Source organism: Sapajus apella, unplaced genomic scaffold (genome assembly GCF_009761245.1).
Source record: "Sapajus apella isolate SASKATOON/1434 unplaced genomic scaffold, GSC_monkey_1.0 scaffold6, whole genome shotgun sequence".
Classification (NCBI taxonomy): domain Eukaryota; kingdom Metazoa; phylum Chordata; class Mammalia; order Primates; family Cebidae; genus Sapajus; species Sapajus apella.
Genome location: NW_022436946.1, coordinates 1,311,858 through 1,333,362, shown reverse-complemented (window position 1 = coordinate 1,333,362; position 21,505 = coordinate 1,311,858). Strand labels below are relative to the sequence as shown.

At 43.2% G+C, this 21,505-nt stretch overlaps 1 protein-coding gene across 2 annotated transcripts in view; it reads left to right on the top strand.

Annotated features, from left to right (window-relative positions):
• Positions 1 to 21,505, top strand: part of UST (uronyl 2-sulfotransferase) — a 321,292-nt gene that overhangs the window by 185,108 nt on the left and 114,679 nt on the right. For both annotated transcript variants that reach the window (XM_032274507.1, XM_032274509.1), the window contains exons 4-5: positions 8,774 to 8,853; positions 19,957 to 20,110. In XM_032274507.1, coding sequence (XP_032130398.1) covers positions 8,774 to 8,853; positions 19,957 to 20,110 — 234 coding nt within the window. The remainder of the gene's footprint in view (positions 1 to 8,773; positions 8,854 to 19,956; positions 20,111 to 21,505) is intronic.

Here is a 21,505-nt window from a genome sequence, read left to right as displayed (position 1 = left end):
CCGCTTCAGGTGCAGTATGAGTTAACAGACTCTTGTGGGCTGGCCTGGGACTTTATCCACCATGTAGAGCATTTCTTTTATGAGAAAATGTGCTCCAAGTTCCAAACTACTGACTTACAAATGAACTTTGAAATAGTATCCATTTCTAAGGACTGGAATTATCTATTCCATTTCATTCATACAAAAAGGCACCTCTCTGGGCACAGTCAGATTCACACATGCATTGCTCTCTGGAGGATAGCTCTCAACACACACCACGCACACACACACACACACACACACACCCCACAGAGCTAAATTTTAAAGATCTATTAAATGGAACAAGACATTGAAGGGATTATTAAAAAAGAAAGGGAACGTGAAGACACCAAATGTTAGAATGCCTATAAAAATCCCACTACATCTGTCCTTATAGAAATAGAATACCTCTGAAATTCGTATTTTAGAAAACTCCGCCCCAACAGCAGAGCATGGCCAAGTGTTGGACCTTTGCACAGCTCATACTGCAAACCTGTGATGACATTGCTGCACTTATGCTCGAAATCCAGATTTCAGGTTCTTAAGCTGACTGAAATGATCTCTTGAAAAATAGAGATTATATACAGCTTTGAAAAATAGGACATTTTTTTCCCCAAAAGATGTAGGGTGTGATTGCCAAAAAACTCACAACCATCTTTGGTTAAAATGTGACACTAGCTTTCCAAACACTGCTCTAAATACGATAAAGGTCACATGCTGCAGGCGTATCACAGCTATGAGAATCCACAATTAATTTCATTCTTTTTAAAGAAAAGCAAAAGTTACCAGCGTACTGAGAAGGCAAATAATTTTAGTGTTTCTATTTCTATTGAAACTGAGGATTACATATTGGATACAGCACCTACTACATGCTAATTGTTTTCCTTCACTGTTTCATTGAACTTTTTGGACCTAAAAATATATTACTGAGTGGGTATGATCCCTGTTTTATGGATGAGACACCTAAGACAATCAGATTGTAAATTTCCAAATACATTATAATGACTGTCAGTGGCACTTGGCCTTGAACGTAGGCCTTCCTTAATCCAAAAGGCATTCTCATCATGCAATGTTTATCTGCTCTGGCTGGACAGCAGAATCTCCAGCAGAGTCTTTTAAAACCTGGAGTTGCAATGGCCCTTCTCCTGGAGATTCTGGGGAAGAGCCCAGAAAACTTTTTCTTTAATAAAGTGCCACAAGAGATTTTATGATTTCGCTAGAGTTAAGAAGCTCTGTCGAAATCATCACATCAGCATTCCCCTCAGTATGTTCCTGAGAATCCTAGCCTTCTAAGACCCTGAAAGAAACAAAATATTATGGTTCAATAAATGTGGTAAATGTTGCATGCCTTGTCCTAAACGAATCAATTCACAGTGATTATTCGCATTTTAAAGACTTTGAAAATTAAAACAAAACTGCAAACAAAAATAAAGAAACTAACTAGGTTTCTGTCTTTGCGGTCTTCATTGGTCAGGGGACTCTTTATGAATGTTTCTGACTCATTTGCATTCTGCGGAGCTCCAGTTCATGGTTTGTGGAATACTAGGCAAGTCCATGTCCTTCTACCAGTTGGAGCAGTGAAGAGTACTATGTCACTATGAACGTCCCCTCTGTTCTGACTCTATCCCACAGCTGTGCAAACTATTAAAACCTTGAAGTATTATGTAAAGGGTGGAGAAGAGAGAGATCCTATGCCCATGTGCCCTAGATAGCTTTAGTCTCTTGATCAAAACAGTATTTCTTTACAATATTTTAAACATCCCTCTCCTACTGCTCTTGCCCACTGCAAGTTTCAAGTCTGAATGGTGACTAGAAAGCAATGAGACTTAGAGGGAAAAAACACCCAACTCACCTAAAGAAACCATGTTAACTCTGAAAAAGTCTAGAGGCTGCGGGGATCCCTAAGGCATGGTTATTGGGCCTCTGTTTAATCAAGGTGGGCCGGGCGCCGTGGCTCACACCTATAATCCTAGCACTTTGGGAGGCTGAGGCAGATGGATCTTCTGAGGTCAGGAGTTTGAGACCAGCCTGGCCAACATGGTGAAACCCGTCTCTACTAAAAATGCAAATATTAGCCGGGCGTGGTGGTGCACACCTGTAATCCCAACTACTTGGAAGGCTGAGGCAGGAGAATCACTTGAACCCAGGAGGCAGAGATTGCAGTGAGCTGGGGTTGCACCACTGCACTCCAGCCTGGGCTACAGAGCAAGACTCCATCTCAAAACAAAAAAAAAAAAAAAAAAAAAAAAGGTGCCCTTATTCATTTTTAAGCAGATTAAGCAGATTTCTCTGCTTTTTGTTCATTCACTTTGATGAATATTTATTGAGGACCTAGTATTAATGTGCGTACTAAATGCCTATGCCTAATCCTCAAGGCAACATTCTTAGAAAAGCGTTATCACCCCATTTTAGAGGAGGACTAAGTGTGTACGGGAATCTGATTAAAATATAGTGTAAATTAAGAATAATATGGAAGAATAAGACTTGAAAGCAAACGGGGGTCAAATCCTGAACTTTAAAGGCTGGGCTTAAGAGTTGGAACTTTCTTCAGTAGACAGTGATAAACTTTAACACATTTATGCCTGAGGTTGCAATTTTTTGAATTTTTGCAATCAGACCTTGGCGATGACCTTGAGCAGTAGGATTTAAATAACTCTTTGGAATGCTTAGCCTTCCAATAATGGAACACTAGGCATTCATAGGTTAATAAAAAATGGTTATTAATCATTTTAAGCACCAAAATCTGCTGGGGAGCTTTCTCACAATATGTGTATCCAGGTCCCACTGCAAAATACAGAGTGAAACTTGTAAAGGTCGAGCCAAAGTTATTTGTATTTTGGGGGGAAACACCCGAAGAGGTCCTCATGCACAGCTCTAGCGAGAAATCATTGCGCGAAAGCCTCTAATTATTAGAAAGTTTTCCTATATTGAAATGAATCCTTCACTAACCTAGGAAAATCCCGCTCTCACCTGAGAGTCTCTGAAACCCCTGAAGACTCCATGCGTCGCAGCAGTTTTAAAGTGTCTCTGCAGGAGTCTCTGTATTTATCCTGGGAACCTTTCTCTTGCTTGACAGGTTTTGGAAGAGCCTCTCTTAGAATGACCCTCAGCTCTTCCCGATTTTATAGAAGTGGGGACAGTGTCCACAGGCATGTGAGGTGCTCCACCTGGACCTTGGAATCAAACCAAAGAGAGGAACCTGGTCCCTTTCCACGCCACAGGGATCAGCTCACACAGCCCTGCAGACGTCTAGTCTTGGAGCCCTACAGACAGAAACTGAGTCAGCTAATAGAAACTTGGTAGGAAAAAAAAGGGAAAAGCAAGGCCTGAAAAGATAAAATAAGTTTCTCCTTTCCTTCCCGTTGCAGCCATGACATTGATTTTCTCTGTAATTCAGACCCAGGCTCTTTGCCTTGATCATGTCATTGCTCCCCCTGGTGGACTTCTTCATTGCAGGCATGTGTGGCCCTGACGGCTTCCTGCAGGCCATCCTGCTTCCAGCTTACCAGAGCTACCCCATACTGCGGAAAGAGGGAAGGGTCGCCGGAGCCTCCAGCCATCCTCCTGGCCTCTGAGGTTCAAGGGCCAAGGATCCTCCTCTGAGCTACTCTTTATTTTGTTTTGATATATTAAAAGCAAGTTCTTTAAAATGCTTTGCAAAATTATAGGACATTTAGGTGTTCATGAGTGACACAAAATTCACTCTTTGAACCACATGGGCCTAGATACTATCTCTGCTCAAGTATTTGCCAAAGAAGTTAGGAGCAAAGTCTGACTGTTGGTAGAACTGCAGGTAAAGGCCTTCTGCTCTACCATCCCAGCCAGTCAGGTTGAAAGCAAAAGATTAGAAACTGCTTCCTGATACACTGTGATCTGATTTTTTTTCTTTTAGATATCTTCCATTACATAGTTATCTTTCTTAGTATCAAAAATTAACATCCTGTTCTTGTTACGATATACTCCATTTTCCCACCTAGAATTAAAAAGTATTATCTCTGGCATTCTAAAACTTTTATTTTTGTATTATTTCTTAATGCTCTTTCATCTGTTAGAACTTTCTTTAAAATTTTCAGCACATCACAAGAAAAGTAGAAAATTTATTCCATAAACTCTCTTTGTTCTCCAGAGTTTTGTGCTAACCAACCTGTTCCTTCCATTTTAAAAGGTTATATATGCATCAAATTTCGGTGGGAATGGTGAGTAGATTGCAACCAGTTCATTAAAAAAAAAAATAGCGTTTAGGGATTGGAAAAACTTGGATTTCAATCCTGGCTTTACCTCTTTATCTGGATGAGACTTAAAGCAACTAATGCAGCCTTTCGTGCCTCAGTTTCTTAACCTATACAGTAGAAGTAATAATACTTATCCATGGCCAGGCGTGGTGGCTCATGCCTGTAATTCCAAGACTTTGGGAGGCCAAGGCGGGTGAATCACCTGAGGTCAGGAGTTCAAGACCAGCCTGATCAACATGGTGAAACCCCATATCTACTAAAAATACAAAAATTAGCTGGGCATGGTGGCAGGCACCTATAATCCCAGGTACTCAGGAGGCTGACGGGGGAGAATCGCTTGAATCAGGAGGCAGAGGTTGCAGTGAGCCAAGATCGCGCCATTGCACTCCAGCCTGGGCAACTCTGTCTCAATAATAATAATAATTATTGTTAATATTATTATCCATGGTGTTCTTGTGAGGATTAAATGACAGCACGTGTATAAAGAGCACCTTGGTGCACTCAAAAAATGGGGGTCTGTTTAGTGGTGTTATGTCCTGGGTATTATGGTACGACTGTTTGCTCCATGCAACGCCAGGATAATGAACACATGGGTCTGTCTCAAAAAGGCTAAATTCATAGTCTGAATGCTAGGTAATTCTGTCTTCAGCTAACTATACATTTCTTAACTCGAAAAAGGATTTCTAAAGATGATATCTTCATAAATATTTATGGGGTGTATGTTCTGTGCAGGTAGCTTGAGTAGGCTTTCTAGGGGATAAAGCCTGCCCCCAGCCCTCACAGAAGTTACATTCCAGCTCAAACCTCATGCACAAACTCAACTTCAATGTAATGTAGGAAGTGCATATCCTGAAAAATTTTCAGATAAGAGTGCTGTGGAAGGTCATGTTCAAAACCAAGCCCATTTCCTCCCTTGTTTGCAGCCAAATTTGTTCCTCCCCAGCATTGCCCATCTCCACAAATGGATGCCGTCACGTGTTCAGTTGTTCTAGCTAGGAATCTGGGAAGGAAGCTCTCTTGGCCACTCCCCCTGCCAGGTGGTCACCTCTTTAACCTTCTTGGAACCTCCCCATCTGTCTTACTTATATTGACTTAGTTCAGTGGTTCTCACACTTTTGGGCCTTAGCATACCTTGGAAGGCTTGGCAAAGCACAGACTGCTGGAACCCCTTCCCCCAGAGTTCCTTGTAATTCAGAAGGTCTGGGGTGAAGCATGAGAATTTGCATTTCTAACAAGTACCAGGTGATGCTGATGCTGCAGGTCTGGGACCATACTGAAAACCATCACCTCAGTTCGTGCCATTGTCATTTACTGTTGGGATTATTGCCCAGTCTTCCTAGCTGAGCTTCTGTATCTAATCCTCACCCTTTTTCACATTCTTCACCCTGCCCTCAGATCTGGAAAAAAGAATCTTTTCTGGCTAGTGATCACCCATAGGATAAATGTCAGAAGTCCTGCTGTGATCTGCACTTCCCTCAATTATCCAGCTCTTACCTGATTCTCTAGTCTCACCTGCTACTTTGCTGAGCCCATCTCAGATCACTGAACACCTCCGGCACACTGAACTGCAGTTTCTTGGTGTCATGTCATTTTATGTTTCACCTTTTGTATCTGCTCTTGATTTTTTGCAATGCCATGAATTCCTTTCTTTCTGGGCTAACTCCTCTAGGCCCTTTCAGACCACTCAGGAACACCTCCTTGGGGAAGCATTACCTCCCCATCTGAAGGTAGAAAGAGGTACCTCACTTATCTACCATCTACCTCATGGCAGTTTTCACAGGATTGTTCCTGCCTCATAGTCCACCTCACCCACAAGACTCTGAGCTTCCTGACAGCAAGGACCAAACCCATCATCTCCATAGCCATAACCCCGAGCCGTACATTGCCTGACACAGAGGGGAGATCAATGGATGTTGAATGAAAAGGGCTATCCAGGAAGGCTACTTGGAAGTGGTAGATGTTTTAGCCAGAGGTAAAGAGTGATTCATATTTAGACACACAAGGAGTAGCAGAAGAACATTGTAGAAGAGAGGACTTAAACCTGAGCTTGGACTTCATCAGACTTTGGTGTGAGAAAGGAACAAGGAGGGCTCTCATTTGGCTGACCACAGCATGTGTGGTCCTGAGAGCCAGTTGAGGTAAATAGTGCAGGTAGAATTCACATGGCTCAACACGCAATTGAATGTGGAAGTCCAGGAAAGAGCTTCATCACAGGTGGGAAAATGCCGAGCACCATTAACCTGAACCAGAGCATCCAGAGATGGATGAGGCTGGATAGAGTAAAGACGGGTGAGGATTAAGTGTGTTTGTGGCCATGGTGGTTTGGAGGGCAGTGTTAGGACATACTCCATTGTCTTCTTCATGCGTCTTCCCACCCACCTTATTCCTGTATTTATCTGCAGTGTCTAATAAGTACTGGATGAATGATGAGTGAATTTATGCCATGGAATCAGAATAAAGGCCGGGAATGGTCATGCATGAGCCCAGGAAAGGAGAGGTGGTCTCGGTGGTGATTTTAGGTGGTGCCATTGTCACCCCCGATGACACTCCTGCAAATAAGATTAAGGCGAGGAAAGAGGCAGGCTGCTGGCCATGGCGGGAGGACCAGGCGAGAGACCTCAAGTGATGGCACCAACAAGTTCAGAAGATGACTGCTTGTCACCAGAAACAAGGAAAGTCTTAGCACTTGAGAAGATCAAACCACTGAGAGCTGAAATGTACCCTCTGCCTTCACTGTGCTAATGCAATAAACATGAGCATTAGTAACTTCATTCTATGTTTAAAGATACGTCTAGAGAGAGTTATACATTGTCACTGCTAATCCATTTCTTCCTTGTGAAATAGACAGCTTTATGACTATTATGACACTGTTCTCAAAATCTAACTACTACTATTCTTCCATTAAATTTAACACACTGACATGTGTTTAGAGAATATAATATAATGTTGAATATGTGAAGAAAATGTTTTTCCTTCTGACCTATTCTTCAGTTTTCTTGTACAGGACTAGGGGGTTTTCTTGTATGACTCTTCTGTGTGCAGAGAAATATCTAAATAAAATAATCTAGAGATGAAAGCATTAATGGTCTTTACATTAAACATACACACAACCAAGAGTTATTTTTCCAAGCAGGCACCCTCAGGAATAAATTACCTATGGGTATGTCTCTAAATCAGTAATTCTATTAGTAAATCCATCAAAAGTCAAAATTAACAATGTGACCATGCAGGAAGTTTTACTACCAAAAACAAGCACTTGCAGGTGGTGGTTGAGGATAAACAGTAGATAAAGAGGCAGGATTCAATTTCCTTTTATTCTGAAGCTGTAGGACAGACAGACCATTATTCACACATACCTGCCACTGACTAACAGAAGCACAGGGTTTATGAACTGCGAGTCATTTACCTTTAAAATTCAATTTCATTCCTTCAATCGTTGTGAGCTCCAATATCTAATTACAAGGTTTACACACTGAGATCCTAGCATAATAATCTATAAAGTGTGTGCTAGTTGGAGTTAATTCATTGAACAAATATTTATCGAGCACTTATATATGTGTCAGCCCTGTGTTAGACGTGAAGGAACAAGGCAGGCTTGGGTTTTCTGTCATGCTTGAGACAAGCCTGGGGTTCCAGACTCTTTATTGTTCTTGTTGCTACTGCGGTTAACATGTGAATGACTAGTTTTGTTTCCAGTTTTTCAACTTGAACTGTTTCATAAAACATGAAATCCTGTACTTCTGACATTCATCCAAAGTAGCAAGCTGCCATGTGCTTTTTAAAAATTCCACCGTGTGTGCGTTTTGGTGGGGCCAATTAGAAAAACTGGGGAAAGAGAAGTTCAGGAAGTCAGGGAGTCATAAGAATGCTTGGAATTTCTAACAGATTTTACTAAATATCTTCTGTATCATGACATGTTCCAGAAGGCCATAAAAGTTAGTTTATATGAATATAAACTGCTTTTTGCTTTGCCGATAACTGCAAATAAATAATTCAGATGACCACCCACCACAAACCAAGACATTTGGGGGTTTAACGTGTTTCCTATAAAATATTTTCTTTATAAATTTTATAGACAAGGAGAACAATAATGAAGTAGTACCTCATTTTATTCCCATTTTTAAATTCTGCAGCACCTGTTTCAATATTTTTGTAGATCCCAATAATATCATTATAGAATAAGAAAATGGCTAACCTCTTTCCTTGATTTGACTCTAAAGGAGGGGACAGAAGGCATTCTTTTATTTACATTTTAGTGCAGCAACACACTGATTCCTCCAGCCGAAATGCTTTCATGGTAACAATCAACTAAATGAGGCACAGGACTATCAGTTTGGATAGTACTGTTTTATTCACTAAGGAGCCTTATGTAAAACTTCATAAATGTTGCACAAAGCCCAGCCGTTTGGCCCTGGTCCAGCCGTAATAAGTGGGAATAAAAAGAGTCAGATAGATAACCTTTAACTTAATGTGGCTTGGTAAATCAGATCCTATATGTGCTAATTCTGTACTTTTTTTAATAGATGGAACTGATTAAAAATATAAGTACTGCCGAACAGCCCTATTTATTCACTCGACATGTTCATTTCCTCAACTTCTCAAGGTAAGACATTTTCCAGTTTAATGGTTCTTTCATTTTCTTCTAATGAACAATTACTTTAGAAATCCACCTTTATTTACAAGGTAGTACAATTGCCCTTGAACAGACATTTTAATCCATTTATTTTTGCTACGGATGGATCAGGATTTGAAATATTTGAACAGAAACTTCATTTCTTCCTGGACTAAATCTTACAAAAACTTGGAATTATTTTTTAATGAGAAGCCATTTGACCTAATAACTCTTTTTTAAAAAGGAATCAGATTTTGTATTGAAACAAATAAGAAGGCAGGAGATGAGTATTTTAGCATAAATATTTTATTGCACATTTGTATACAATTTGAACCTGCACAGAACTCTGGGAATAATTTAGTGGTAATGAGTAATTTCTAGGATCCAAAGAGCTAGTACCACCCTCTGTCTATCTTTTTAACACAGTCATGTGCCACATCATGACATTTTGGTCAATGACAGACCTCATATACATATTAATCCATAAGATTATATTATGGTATTTTTACCATATCTTTTCTGTGTTTAGGTACACAAATGCTTATTATTGTGTCATAGTTGCTTCCAGTATTCAGTATAGTCACGTGCTGTCCAGGTTTGTAGCCCAGAAGTGATAAGCTATACTATACAGCATGGATGTGCAATAGGCTTACTCCATCAAGGTTTGTGTACTCACACTCTGTGATGCTTGCACAACCACGAAATCGCCTCATGATGCATTTCTCAGAATGTATCCCTGACCTTAAGCAATGCGTGACTGTATACCGTTTGATTTTCTAAGCCTTGCATGTTTGATGCTGGGGAGGTATTTAGAATCCTGAGGTTTGTTTTCCCCAGCAGCTATGGTCTTCTGATAACAATACAAATTTTCACATTTAGGTTTTTAGACTCTCTATTGTTAAATTACTAGCTTCAAGTTCTGAGTATTCTCTTCCCCAGTGGTCCATTAGCATAGATTGACTGTCACTGTGCCTCAATCCTGAGCTGATGGCCCTTAGTGTCCCGCTCTCCCTGTGCTGGCCCAAGTCTGCACTCACAGCTGCTGTCTAATGGCGGACAGATCACTGGTTCCAGAGGCAGATCTACTGGGGACCAGCCTTGGAACCCCCCAGCCTCCCTTGTCGGCCATATGACAGCACTTCTGTCATCTTAACATGGGGATAACAGTGCCTTGCAGGTCCACCCAAGAGCACCGAAGGTCCCAGAGCAGCACGCAACATCTGTGAGTTAGTGCCGACCTAGTGGCTCCTGCAGGCACGAGGGAGGCTGGCTCTGGAGGAGCTGCTGCCCTGGTCCAGGGTGCCTGACCACCCACCTGGCTGGAAGAAGATCTCAGCCCTGCAAGGACTTTCCTGCTGTGCAGCAGGTCCTGTGCAAATTAAGTGCAAAGAATGAAGTTCAGTAAAGCAAGTAATTAAGCAGAAAAAAGGAGTTGCTGCCTTATCTTTCAAAGCAAGTGTTCCCTGAAGTTTCCTGGGCCTTCCTGATAACCAGATTTCCCTGGGATGGTAACAGGACACCTGCAAATTTTCTGCAGTGACCCAGAGCCAGGTGCTGGGCAGCTAGGAGTGTGTTTTCAACCACATTTATAAAGTGGCTTGTTACTGTATTGTCTGAGGTGTGTGCCCTGCCTCTTAATTCTAGAAGGCCACAAGCATATTATTAGACATGATTAGATAACAAGGCTTGTTAGCTCTTTCAGGCATTGTGTTTTATGACTTGCAAAGAGAAAAGCGCTGCTTCTCTGATTCTTGCTGTTCTAGCGTGTTTCCTTGTAAGTCACCCCTGACGTACTCAAACCTCATTCATGAACACTTCTCGCTTCATAGGTCAAAGCTTCACAACCAAACAGATTGCAGGGCCACAAATTTTAAATAATTATCTCTGAACAGTATAAAACACAAGTTAGAAGCCGTGGCCAGTATCTTAACTGGGTTGGCAGAGCACAACATGGTGGCCATATTCTGTTATGGCCTCTGCAATCAAACACGTGTACAGGAGCTTAGTCTTCATTGCCTTAATTCTGAAAGAAAAAAAATGATAAATGCCTTTTAGAAGATGCCATGTCTACAGAAAACAGTGCTGGCCTGGCTGTCAGGACCTCTGGTGTCAGAACTGGCTTCCCCACTGGTCATGATTCTTGGAAGCCATTCAGCCTCTTGCCGGTCTCCATTTTTCTATTTTCCATCTGTAAAACAGGGACAGCTCTGTCATCCCTACCATATAGGGATGCTCTGAACCTGTGAAGGAAAGGCCTTGTGAGAGAAGAGTGCTGTATTGGTCTGTTTTCATGCTGCTGATAAAGACATATCCGAGACTGGGAAGAAAAAGAGGTTTTAACTGGGCTTACAGTTCCACATGGCTGGGGAGGCCTGAGTCATGGCAGGAGGTGAAAGGCACTTCTTACATGGTGGCAGCAAGAGAAAATGAGGAAGATGCAAAAGTGGAAACCCCTGATAAAACCGTCAGATCTCATGAAACTTACTACCACAAGAACAGTAGGGGGGAAACCACCCCCATGATTCAAATGATCTCCCCCTGGGTCCCTCCTACAACACATGGAAATTACAGGAGTACAATTCAAGATGAGATCTGGGTGAGGACACAGAGCCAAACTATATCAGATGCTATATACATTCAAAGGGGCACTTAAAAAGGCAATTCTCTAGACGTCTCAGGCTGAGCCCACTGCCCAGTTTCTGACTCGGTTTCTATGACAACACCTTGAGGGCAGGGCTGGGCTCTGCTTCTCCCTCAGTTTCATTTTGCTCAATTAAATGCATATCTATGGAGCTCTTTCTTCTGTACACTACATGAGAACTGGGCTTCTGTAGTCAACATTAAATGTTTCTCTTGCCTTCGGGAAACTCTAAGTTCTTATATTAAAGTGTGATGGATGTAAGGAGAAGGTGGTCACAGGGCTTCTTCTAGGGAAAGTGGGAGGCAGGAACCTCCCTGAGGGACAAGGACTTGGAGAAGGTGTTTCTGTGGGGATGTGAGAGATGGGTCAGCTTTAGACAAGCGAGCGGCTGTGCTCTTCCCAGCACAGCGACCAGCAGAAGAGCAGTGTGGAGTGGAGTGCAGCCCAGGATGGGCATGGCAGGACTGGAACAGCAGTCAGAGTTTTAGGCAGAAATAACAAGAGACTGCCTGACCAGCTCTGCTGCTTTCAACAGAAAGCCAAAACTGACTCCGGAGGAGCAACTTCCTCTCTTCACATCCACAGACCAGGGCCTAAGCCCTTAGCTACCAGACTTCCATAAAAATGAAGAGAATGATCAGTTGAACTTTAATATATGACAAGACTATGATTGTTTCACTCACAAATCATGGGACATTAAAAATCAGCTTTTCCTTCTTTAAGGGAATCGCTTTATTTAAGGAAAATTTCTCCATCAATATGCAATTGACAGAGAAAAACAACTAAGTTGGGACTTGTTAAGAGGCCTTTGACATACTTTTTAGTCTTTTTTTTTTTTTTTTTTTTAAGACAGGGTCTTACTCTGTTGCCCAGGCTGGAGCACAGTGGCACGATCTCGGCTCACTGCAACCTCTGCCTCCCAGATTCAAGTTATTCTCCTGCCTCAGCCTCCCGAGTAGCTGGGAGTACATGCATGCATCACCACACTTAGCTAATTTTTCTATTTTTAGTGGAGACAGGGTTTCACCATGTTGGCCAGGCTGGCTTCAAACTCCTGGCCTCAACTGATCTGCCCACCTCAGCCTCCCAAGTGTTGGGATTACAGGCATGAGCCACTGCGCCCAGCCAAGGACTGTAACATACATTAAAAAATAACTTTTAGATGTATTTTGAATGATAAGATATAAAGATAATGAAGCTGATCTTAAGAAACCTACTCTTATAACTGCTGACAGAGGTATTGCTTGTTTCAGGATAATGAGGTTCCCATGAGAAGAATTGATACTGTAACCTAATAGTCTTTGTTGGTATTTCCAATCCTTCGCACATCGTTAACATGCTGCATGATACTTGCTGGCAAGCGGACTTTTAAGCATGAAAGTCAGGCCTCTCTCCCTATACTTTTTTTTGCACACAAATGCTCAGAACTTTTGAAGGGTATGGCATTATACCATAACTAATTGCCCTTTCTTTTTTTCATCTTTAAGATGGCATTTTTACCTTGAAATTTAGACACTCTTGAGTCATGTAAAATGCTATCCTGTGAGCACTTGGTGTTTCTATAGCTGACCTACTTTGTTTTTTCACCATATAGTCTTCTTGTCCTGTTTCTTCTTTTTCTTTTTTTAGAGTTAGAAGGAACCATTTGACTATATCTAGTTTTATGAATCCAAAGATGGGAAGTAATTGGTTCAGACCAATCAGGTGTTTTGCCTCAGGGAAGGTTTCCCGCCCGGGGACTTACACACAACTAGCTCTGTGAGATCTCAGGCTTCAGTGTGGACTCCTGAGTTTCACATTGGGTTGCTCTTTCACACAGTTTTGGATCTCCCTGGAAATTCAAGCCAGATGAATGTTTTTCACCTGGACTATCTGGAGAATTGAGTCAAAACTACATTAGCCTAAAAGATGCTTGTCTTTGTTGGGATGTTTCAGGAGGGTTTTCAGTATTTGCACACTATGGTTGCATGTATCTTTTTCCAGTCTTCAGAGTAACTTTAGGAAGCAATTTCTGAAAAAGATCAGCGTTCCATCATCAACAGCATCCCTCCAAATCTATCTTAGATCTACACACTAGCAAGCCTTCTGACAGACTACAATTCAAATTTGTCTATCCCCTACCCCCAATCTTATTTGTTTTCTACGCTTTTATGTTTTGGGGGAGTATAAATATTTTTGCAATCCACAATGCCCCTCACTCTTCCAAATGTGCTTTTGCAGGGAAAACCTTAAGAAGTTTTGCCTCAGAACCCGACGTTATCAAAATAGTCTAAATGCATTATAAGAAACACCAATAAGCTACATAATATCAAGCCACCACTTCCCTTAACCTTTTTACATGTCATTCTTTCTTTCTCTCCCATCACCCCTTGCTTCCTTTGCATCCACTTCTGTTTTCTCATGTATCTGAGATGTTGGCTCCGGTGCCAACAGTCATTTGCAAAAACAAACAGACAAAAACGTGAAAATAAGTCAATCACCAGAAAAGCAGCGTGGTACGACGTGCAAGGGAGTGCATATTGGACACCTTTTCTCTTCCCTGCAAGTGAAGTCTCAAGTACTGATGTGAGCAGTGTTTTTCATACCAACTTTTGTGAACAAACTCTGCCCTCTGATGGCATCATTTAACAAAACAAATCAGACTTTGCTAATTTCACAAGTCAATTTGATTTCCACCTCTTATTTGTAAATGTTGACTTTGTTTTTTATTCTTCTTAGCCAAGTGATCCATTTCAATCCTGTGCCCTTTCAAATCTCTTATCATGTGACAGACACTGCAAACTCTTGAAGAAAACACCAAATTAAAAATTGGTATTAGCAGTTAACACCGTCTCTGCCTCCTTAAACACAGCGCAGGAGTTCCATATACAAGGGCGAGTTTTCTCTGGGTTTTCCCTATGTGAACCCTGGCTAGGCTCGTCTTCCTAAAATGGCACTTTATACCTCGGGAGTCTGCTTTTCTCTCTATGGGGAGTGGATCTCTGCTGCTGCATGGGCCACCAGCTGTGTTGGCCCATCAGGGACGAGTATAATCTGGACTTTCCCTCGGCCCACCTCATTTCCTGATTATTCCTTACTGTTTATTTTATGCCCTGTCAATTTATTTTCCTCTCCGAGTAGGAGCCCTAACCCAACCACCCACCTCCTTCCCCATTTGTCTCAGCTTCTCACAGCAAATGTTTCCATCTCTCCTGCCTTGGGACAGACTGGAGAGCAGAGCACAGCTGTCTCCTCTGCTTGTGTTTCGTGATGGGCAGTGGTGGGGGTGGGGGGTCCAGTCCTGGGCAGGGGAGATGGAAGTGCCCACTGCAGGGGGTGTGAGGACAGAGGCCAGACCTCCCTGCCATGCTGGCCCCCACTGGACATCAGTGACTTCCCAGAGGCTCTTTTTACTGTGACGGGCTCCAGGAAAGAACCCTTTCACAGCCAGCTTGGCCCAGCACAGTGGCTCACACCTGTAATTCCAGCACTTTGGGAGGCTGAGGTGGGCAGATCACTTGAGGTCAGGAGTTCAAGACCAGCCTGGCCAACATGGAGAAACACCGTCACTACTAAAAATAGAAAAATTAGCCAGGTATGGGGGTGGGCACCTGTAACCCCAACTACTTGGGAGACTGAGGCAGGAGAGCCGCTTGCACCTGGGAGGCAGATATTGCAGTCAGCAGGGATCGCACCACTGCACTCCAGCCTGGGCAACAAGTGTGAAACTCCCTCCCAAAAAAACAGTCAGCTCTACTACTCCTCCCCACCCCAGCCATTCCTTACTCTGCCCCCAAACGGTCCTGTCCTTTTTCATGATGGCCTTTCTCTCACTTGAAAGTGTCTTCCTCCCTCACTGACAAGGATCAAAGCCCTGTGTCTCTGCCTATGGGACTTTTCACCCTTTAATGTAGATAGCAGCACAAAGATAACTTCTATTTCTAAGCCAGGTGCTAAAAAAGAGATAGGCTTTTGGCAGAATGGTGGTTACCAGGGGAGGGGAGAGCAGAAAAAGGGATTTTTTTGTTGAATAAACAGAGTTTCAGTTTGTGCTGATGAAAATGCTCTGGAGATGGGGGGTGATGATGATTTCACAACAATGTGAATGTTTTAATACCACTGAATTGTACACTTTTAAATGATGAAAGGGGTAAATATGTATTTTACCAGAATTTCTTAAAAGAACAAGATATACTTTCAAAAATGGATTCCAATGACAGTAATCTCTACTGTAATAGGAGTACAAAATAGTCTTAGTTCTCCAGGATAATTCTGGTCTTAAGTCTTGATTTAACATGTGCAATAATTGTTACCTCAGGAAGAATGCCTTTCAAATTTTGATGAAACTATACCTAAAATTTTCACCCAGACTGGGTGTGGTGGCTCACTCCTATAATCCCAGCACTTTGGGGGGCCAAGGCTGGCGGATCACAAGGTCAGGAGTTCAAGACCAGCCTGGCCAACATGGTGAAACTCTGTCTCTACTAAAAATACAAAAAAATTAGCCAGGCATGGTGGTGCACGCCTGTAATCCCAGCTCCTCAGGAGGCCGAGGAAGGGGAAATCACTTGAACTTGGGAGGTGGAGGTTGCAGTGAGCCGAGATTACGCCACTGCACTCCGGCCTGGACAACGGGAGTGAGACTCCATCTCAAAAAAAAACAAAACAGAACAAAATTTTCACCCAAGTGTTTTGTGTAGTTATTGAAGAAGTGACTAATATTATTGATGGGTTGATTAATTGATTGAGGTAGCAGAGTAGGACAGTTGTTGATGAAAATGCTCAGAATGAGGTGTTTGGAAATGCCTCTCAGAATGAGAACCAGGCAGTTACAGTTCCTACAGAATTATGCCCTGCTGCGAATCTTCATCTTCTCATCACGATAAGTAAAAATATGACACATTTGCAGAGTCCAAAGGAAGCCCGCAGGAGTGACTACAGAGTCAGTGAATAGGATCTGGGGACAAATGTCAAAGAAATTGGTAATGCCTGCCATTTCAGGATGACTTAAAAGAGAGCTCCAAAGATGCAGGAGTAATTGTGGTGACTGAAGGACAAACGGGTGTGTTGTTGAACAAAAAAAAAGCAAAACATGGCCTCACTCTTCTACTTTCTAATGTGTGTACTACTGAGAAACTGCGATCAGCAGTAGTCACCGCCATTTTTTAGAGCTCCATAAAGATCAAATTAGACCTATAGATTATAAAATGAAGGGAAATAAGTCTTAAGATGAAAGCCAAAGGATTTTTTGAATGAAACAACAAAAAGTTAAAAGAATTAAAATTGAAGTTGAAAAGGCTAAGCGTTGTAAAAGCATAGGAGACACAAACTCTTTGTGTCAAATGGTTCAAACAAAAGGAAATGTGCATAAAGGGAAAATTTTAAATATTGGCTGGGTATGAGAAAGACTTTTCAGCTGATAAATGGACTTCACAAGGAAGTTGTGGAATCTTCTCTCAAGGCTTTTAAATATAAGGCAGGGTGTTTCACTCTATGGGATGCTAGGATACAAATCATTCTCGCCCCCAGAATGAAATCATGAGGGAGCAAGAAGTTCAGGTGACTCGGGGACTTTATAAATGGTAGCCATGAATTCTGGCCCAAGTTTTAAAGAGGATGGAATGAGGGTTGGAAAATTTGCTTCCCTGATCAGATACTAGCACACGTGCTATGCTCTGGTCCCTGGTGGTAGCATGGTGGTATTCTGGCTTCTTCTGTATAACTGGCACATCACCCCAGGTTTTCTCAATATGGTGGGAGCTGTGTGTACAGAGGGCTGGCAGCCTGCAACCATTATTGCCTTCTGCAAAGGGGAAGATACATACCAGCCACCTCTTTCTCATAGTTAGAAACTTCTAGAGAGAGGCTACTATATTATCTGATACTTGACAATAAATTCTTAAGCCACCTTAAACTTCCATTTTGGAAAATTATTCTGGAAATCTTGCATTGGGTTGCAATATGCAAACAAGAGCAAGTCTTCCATGCTCATCAAGACATGCCAGTCCTTACTTCTCTTGCCATTGATCAAAGATGGCAGTTGTGAGGCTGAGAACCATCTCCTGATGGCTGTGTGTGGATTCACACGATTGGGCAGTTCTGCTAACTAGCGCTAGCAGTCGTTCTTTACATGAGCATAGAACAATTGAGGTTTTTAAAAGCATGAAGCAATTTTGAGGGTCTGATTAGGTGCATATTTGGTATGCAAGTCTTGTTTTCCTAGTCCCTAGCTTTATTACTTTGGTTGCTGTTTATCATAGATATGAAACCCAATTTAATTTTAAAGGGGTGATAAATCTGGGATCTGGGCTGTGTACAGTAGTGAGCCGGTGCTTGGCACAGCTAACTCCTGGGACTCCAGTTAATTGTTCATCCAGTTGTATGAATGTGTATTTCTGACTACTAACAAGATTCACACTGCAAGGCTAACCTTTCCCATGAGCGGTGTGCGCTCCAGTGTGGTAGCATTTACAGGCTCCAGCATATCATTCATGTGTCCTGGTGCCTGAAATTCCACTATCTTACAGTCATTCCTTTGGATTCTTCTCTCTGAAGATTCTTTTTAAAAATGCAGATAAACTAGGGACCACATTATATGAATTCCTACACAAAAAGGATGGGTGGATTGTTATGCCTTTCCTCTGACAACAGAGCCCATGATATGGGAAGAAACGTTAACGACTGAGAGGCACACACTCAGATGTTCATTTCTTCATTCGGTCATCATTTGTTGAGCACCTACTGTGTGCCACACAGTGAGCTACAGGGTATTGCTCCTGACTGCAGGAGGCCCATAGTCTGATGGGAGAGGCAGACATTTCCACACAGTGCAGGAGAGAGGGCCTGGGGTATAGAGGAAGGAGGCATGGACCCTCAGTTGGGCATTAATTGCTGAGGCATGTGATGTGACTGCAGGCTGGGTTTTGAAAGGTGAACACAGTCTGCCAGCTGGAGAGAGGCAGGAGTAGGGTCCCGTCAGTTTTCTCTTACCTCTTTCTGACCCCTGACAGAATGTCCAGGCACATTCCTCAGAAGGTCACAAGATCATAGGGCTAGAAAAGTCTGCAGGCCCCTCAGAAGGTCACCAGAGCATGACTTCTGCCCAGAGACTGGGGCACTCTCCCTGGACTCCTCAAGGATACTGGTTTCAAGCAGTTTAAAGGGAAAAAGAAGGAATTCTTAAGACAAATCCAGCCAACCTCATCACTTTGCCTCGGGAAGACCTTGATTTTGGGCCAGGATTTAGTGCATTTGTCTAATCCTTTCATGGAAGGAATTAACATGGAGCACCTGGCTATTTGCTTTATTTCTATCTAAAGCCACTGGCTACACTTGAAGTTAATTATATTGAATTTTTTTTTTCGTTCTTGATATCCCACACAAAATTTCCTCAACTCTGGAAATCACCTTTCCATAATTAAGAGCACAGATTCTAGAACCAGATTGCCTGGACCCATGTTCTAGTTCAGCTACAAGATGTAGACCCTATTCCTGCCTCAGTTTTTCCAAGTGTAAATTAGGATAATTATGGTCTCTACTCCATTGAGGTGTTATGGGGCTTCAGCAAGCTGGTCACATGAGGTTTTTAGAATAAGGTGAATAGCAAGTGCTCAGTGAAGACTGGCTGTTATTCACCCGCTTACTGCACAGCACCTGACCCAGGACTGTGAATTACAATGTAGAGGAAGTGCTGTCTCACCCAGCAAGGCAGTTCAGAACCTACCAATCAACTGAAATATTCACCAAGGGCCAACTGGGTACCTGTGAGTTCTGTGCCAGACACTGGGAATACTAAATCCAATAAAGAGTGGCCCCCATCCTCAAGAAACTTGCGGCCTAGTGAGAAAACTAGACACCATCTCTTCCTTAACATGTACAATGGCATAATTTGTACCTCGCTAAGAAATGTCCTCACAGCCTCTCAACAGGTTCCCGGAACAGGTATCATCCTCCCCACTTCCTGCACAATAATAAAATGTCTATTGGGAAACACTGTTTGCTTATTAAGTGTCATTGGCACCTTAGCATAGGAGGTCATCTTTTTTTGTTTTGTTTTTTGTTTTTTTTTGAGACAGAGTTACGCTCTTTTTGCCCAGGCTGGAGTGCAGTGGCACGATCTCAGCTCACCACAACCTCTGCCTCCCCATTTCAAGCCATAAGCGATTCGTGATTCCCCTGGTCAGCCTCCAGAGAAGCTGGGATTACAGGGACATGCCACCACGCTCAGCTAATTTTTGTATTTTTAGCAGAAACGGGGTTTCACCATATTAGCCAGGATGGTCTGGAACTCCCGACTTCATGATCTACCGGCCTCGGCCTCCCAAAGTGCTGGGATTACAGGCGTGAGCCACCATGCCCGGCCGGAGGTCGTCTTTCCATAAGTTCACCTCGAGGGGAGATGTCTAAGTAGACCCTGTTTTCCTCCTGCAGCGATGGGTTGTAACGAGCGCCATGTTTGTGTCCCTGTGTGTTAGGTTTGGAGGAGACCAGCCTGTCTACATCAACATCATTAGAGACCCCGTCAACCGGTTCTTATCTAACTATTTCTTCCGTCGCTTTGGAGACTGGAGAGGGGAACAGAATCACATGATCCGCACCCCCAGCATGAGGCAGGAGGAGCGCTACCTGGTAAGTCATGCTGCAAGCAAAAGGTGGCCTCCCCACCGCCTGTCCTGGGCTGTCTCCGGGCACAGCAGGGGAGGCTCACTCTCGCCTTCCGCGGCCTTCCGGTGGCGCCTCCACCGAGCGTGGCGCAGGGAGGGCGCTTCCGCCGGAAGGAGGTCTTGGTGAGAGAAACTGGTTCCAGGCGACCCAGACCCTAATGAACATTTCCTCAAATGATTTTCTGATTTTGCTTTGCTCAGTTGTCTTTAGTGCTAGGTTTGGGGTCCCAGAGCAGAAACAGTCTTTCCTGAGTCCTGACTAGCACTGACATGGTTAAGAGGAACAGAGGTGTTGGGGGCGTCTGTTAGAGGGTGGCAGCGCCCCTTCTCATCCCTCAGCCCATTCAGTTCCCATGGCAACCGGGGGACGGAGAGGTGTCTTCAGATGAGGACCCTGAGATTCCAAAGGTCGTGGGATTTGCCACAGTCCTATCTCTCAGATAAAGGCACAACTGCGACCATCCCCTGCCTTCAAGGTCTGCGTTCTTTCCACCACAGCACGATAGAACCCTGTCATTGTAGCAATAATTGTTTGCTTTCTCTGGACTTGTTTTGAGACCCTCAGCTCCATAAGGGATGAGCCCAGTAATTATTTCTGCAGCACAGAGGTTGGTAATAAAAATGGCGTGTGGAGTTGCATGTCTTTCTTTCAGCACTAGAACGAAAGGGACATTTCCCATCCCTGTGTTGAGAAATACTGAGATGCTGACAGCCTAGTGCCCAGTAGGCTGAAATCCTGGTCTCTGTCTGAGAGAGCCCTTGGGGTTCACCCGGACCCGTCCTGGGCTGTCTCCGGGCACAAGCAGAAAAGAAGGAAGTGTTGAGGATCACTAAGATGCGTCGCTCCCAGGGCTGGAAGACCGCCCAGCGCCGAAGCCACTGCTGATATGCCCTCCACAGCAGCCTGGCCGCTGGAGGAAAGCAGCTAATCTCGGGGCCACGGCCAGGACAGCTGCTTCCTCATCTCATTTTAAAAACATAATGGAAGGGGGTGTTCAGAGGCTGGGAGTGTTTCGGGATGATGTCCCCTCAGTGTTATGTGCATGTTTTCAAATTCATTATTGGAGAAAACTGAGATAAAGAGAAGTTAGTGTCTCTAACTTCTAGGGCTAGACGATGACACCAGACCCACGGCTTTCCACTCACCTTCAGTATTTCATCCACTGCCTAAGGCTTCAGTGAAGTATTTTGGTGATATATTTTTTATTTTTATTTTCTTCCATTGATGATCTATTTTAGAAGTGGCTTTTTTTTTTAATAGCCAAACCCTAATCTATTTCTTTATAGGTTATGAAGCTGGGCACAGTGGCTTACGCCTGTAATCCCAGCACTTTGGGAGACCGAGGCAGGAGAACCACTC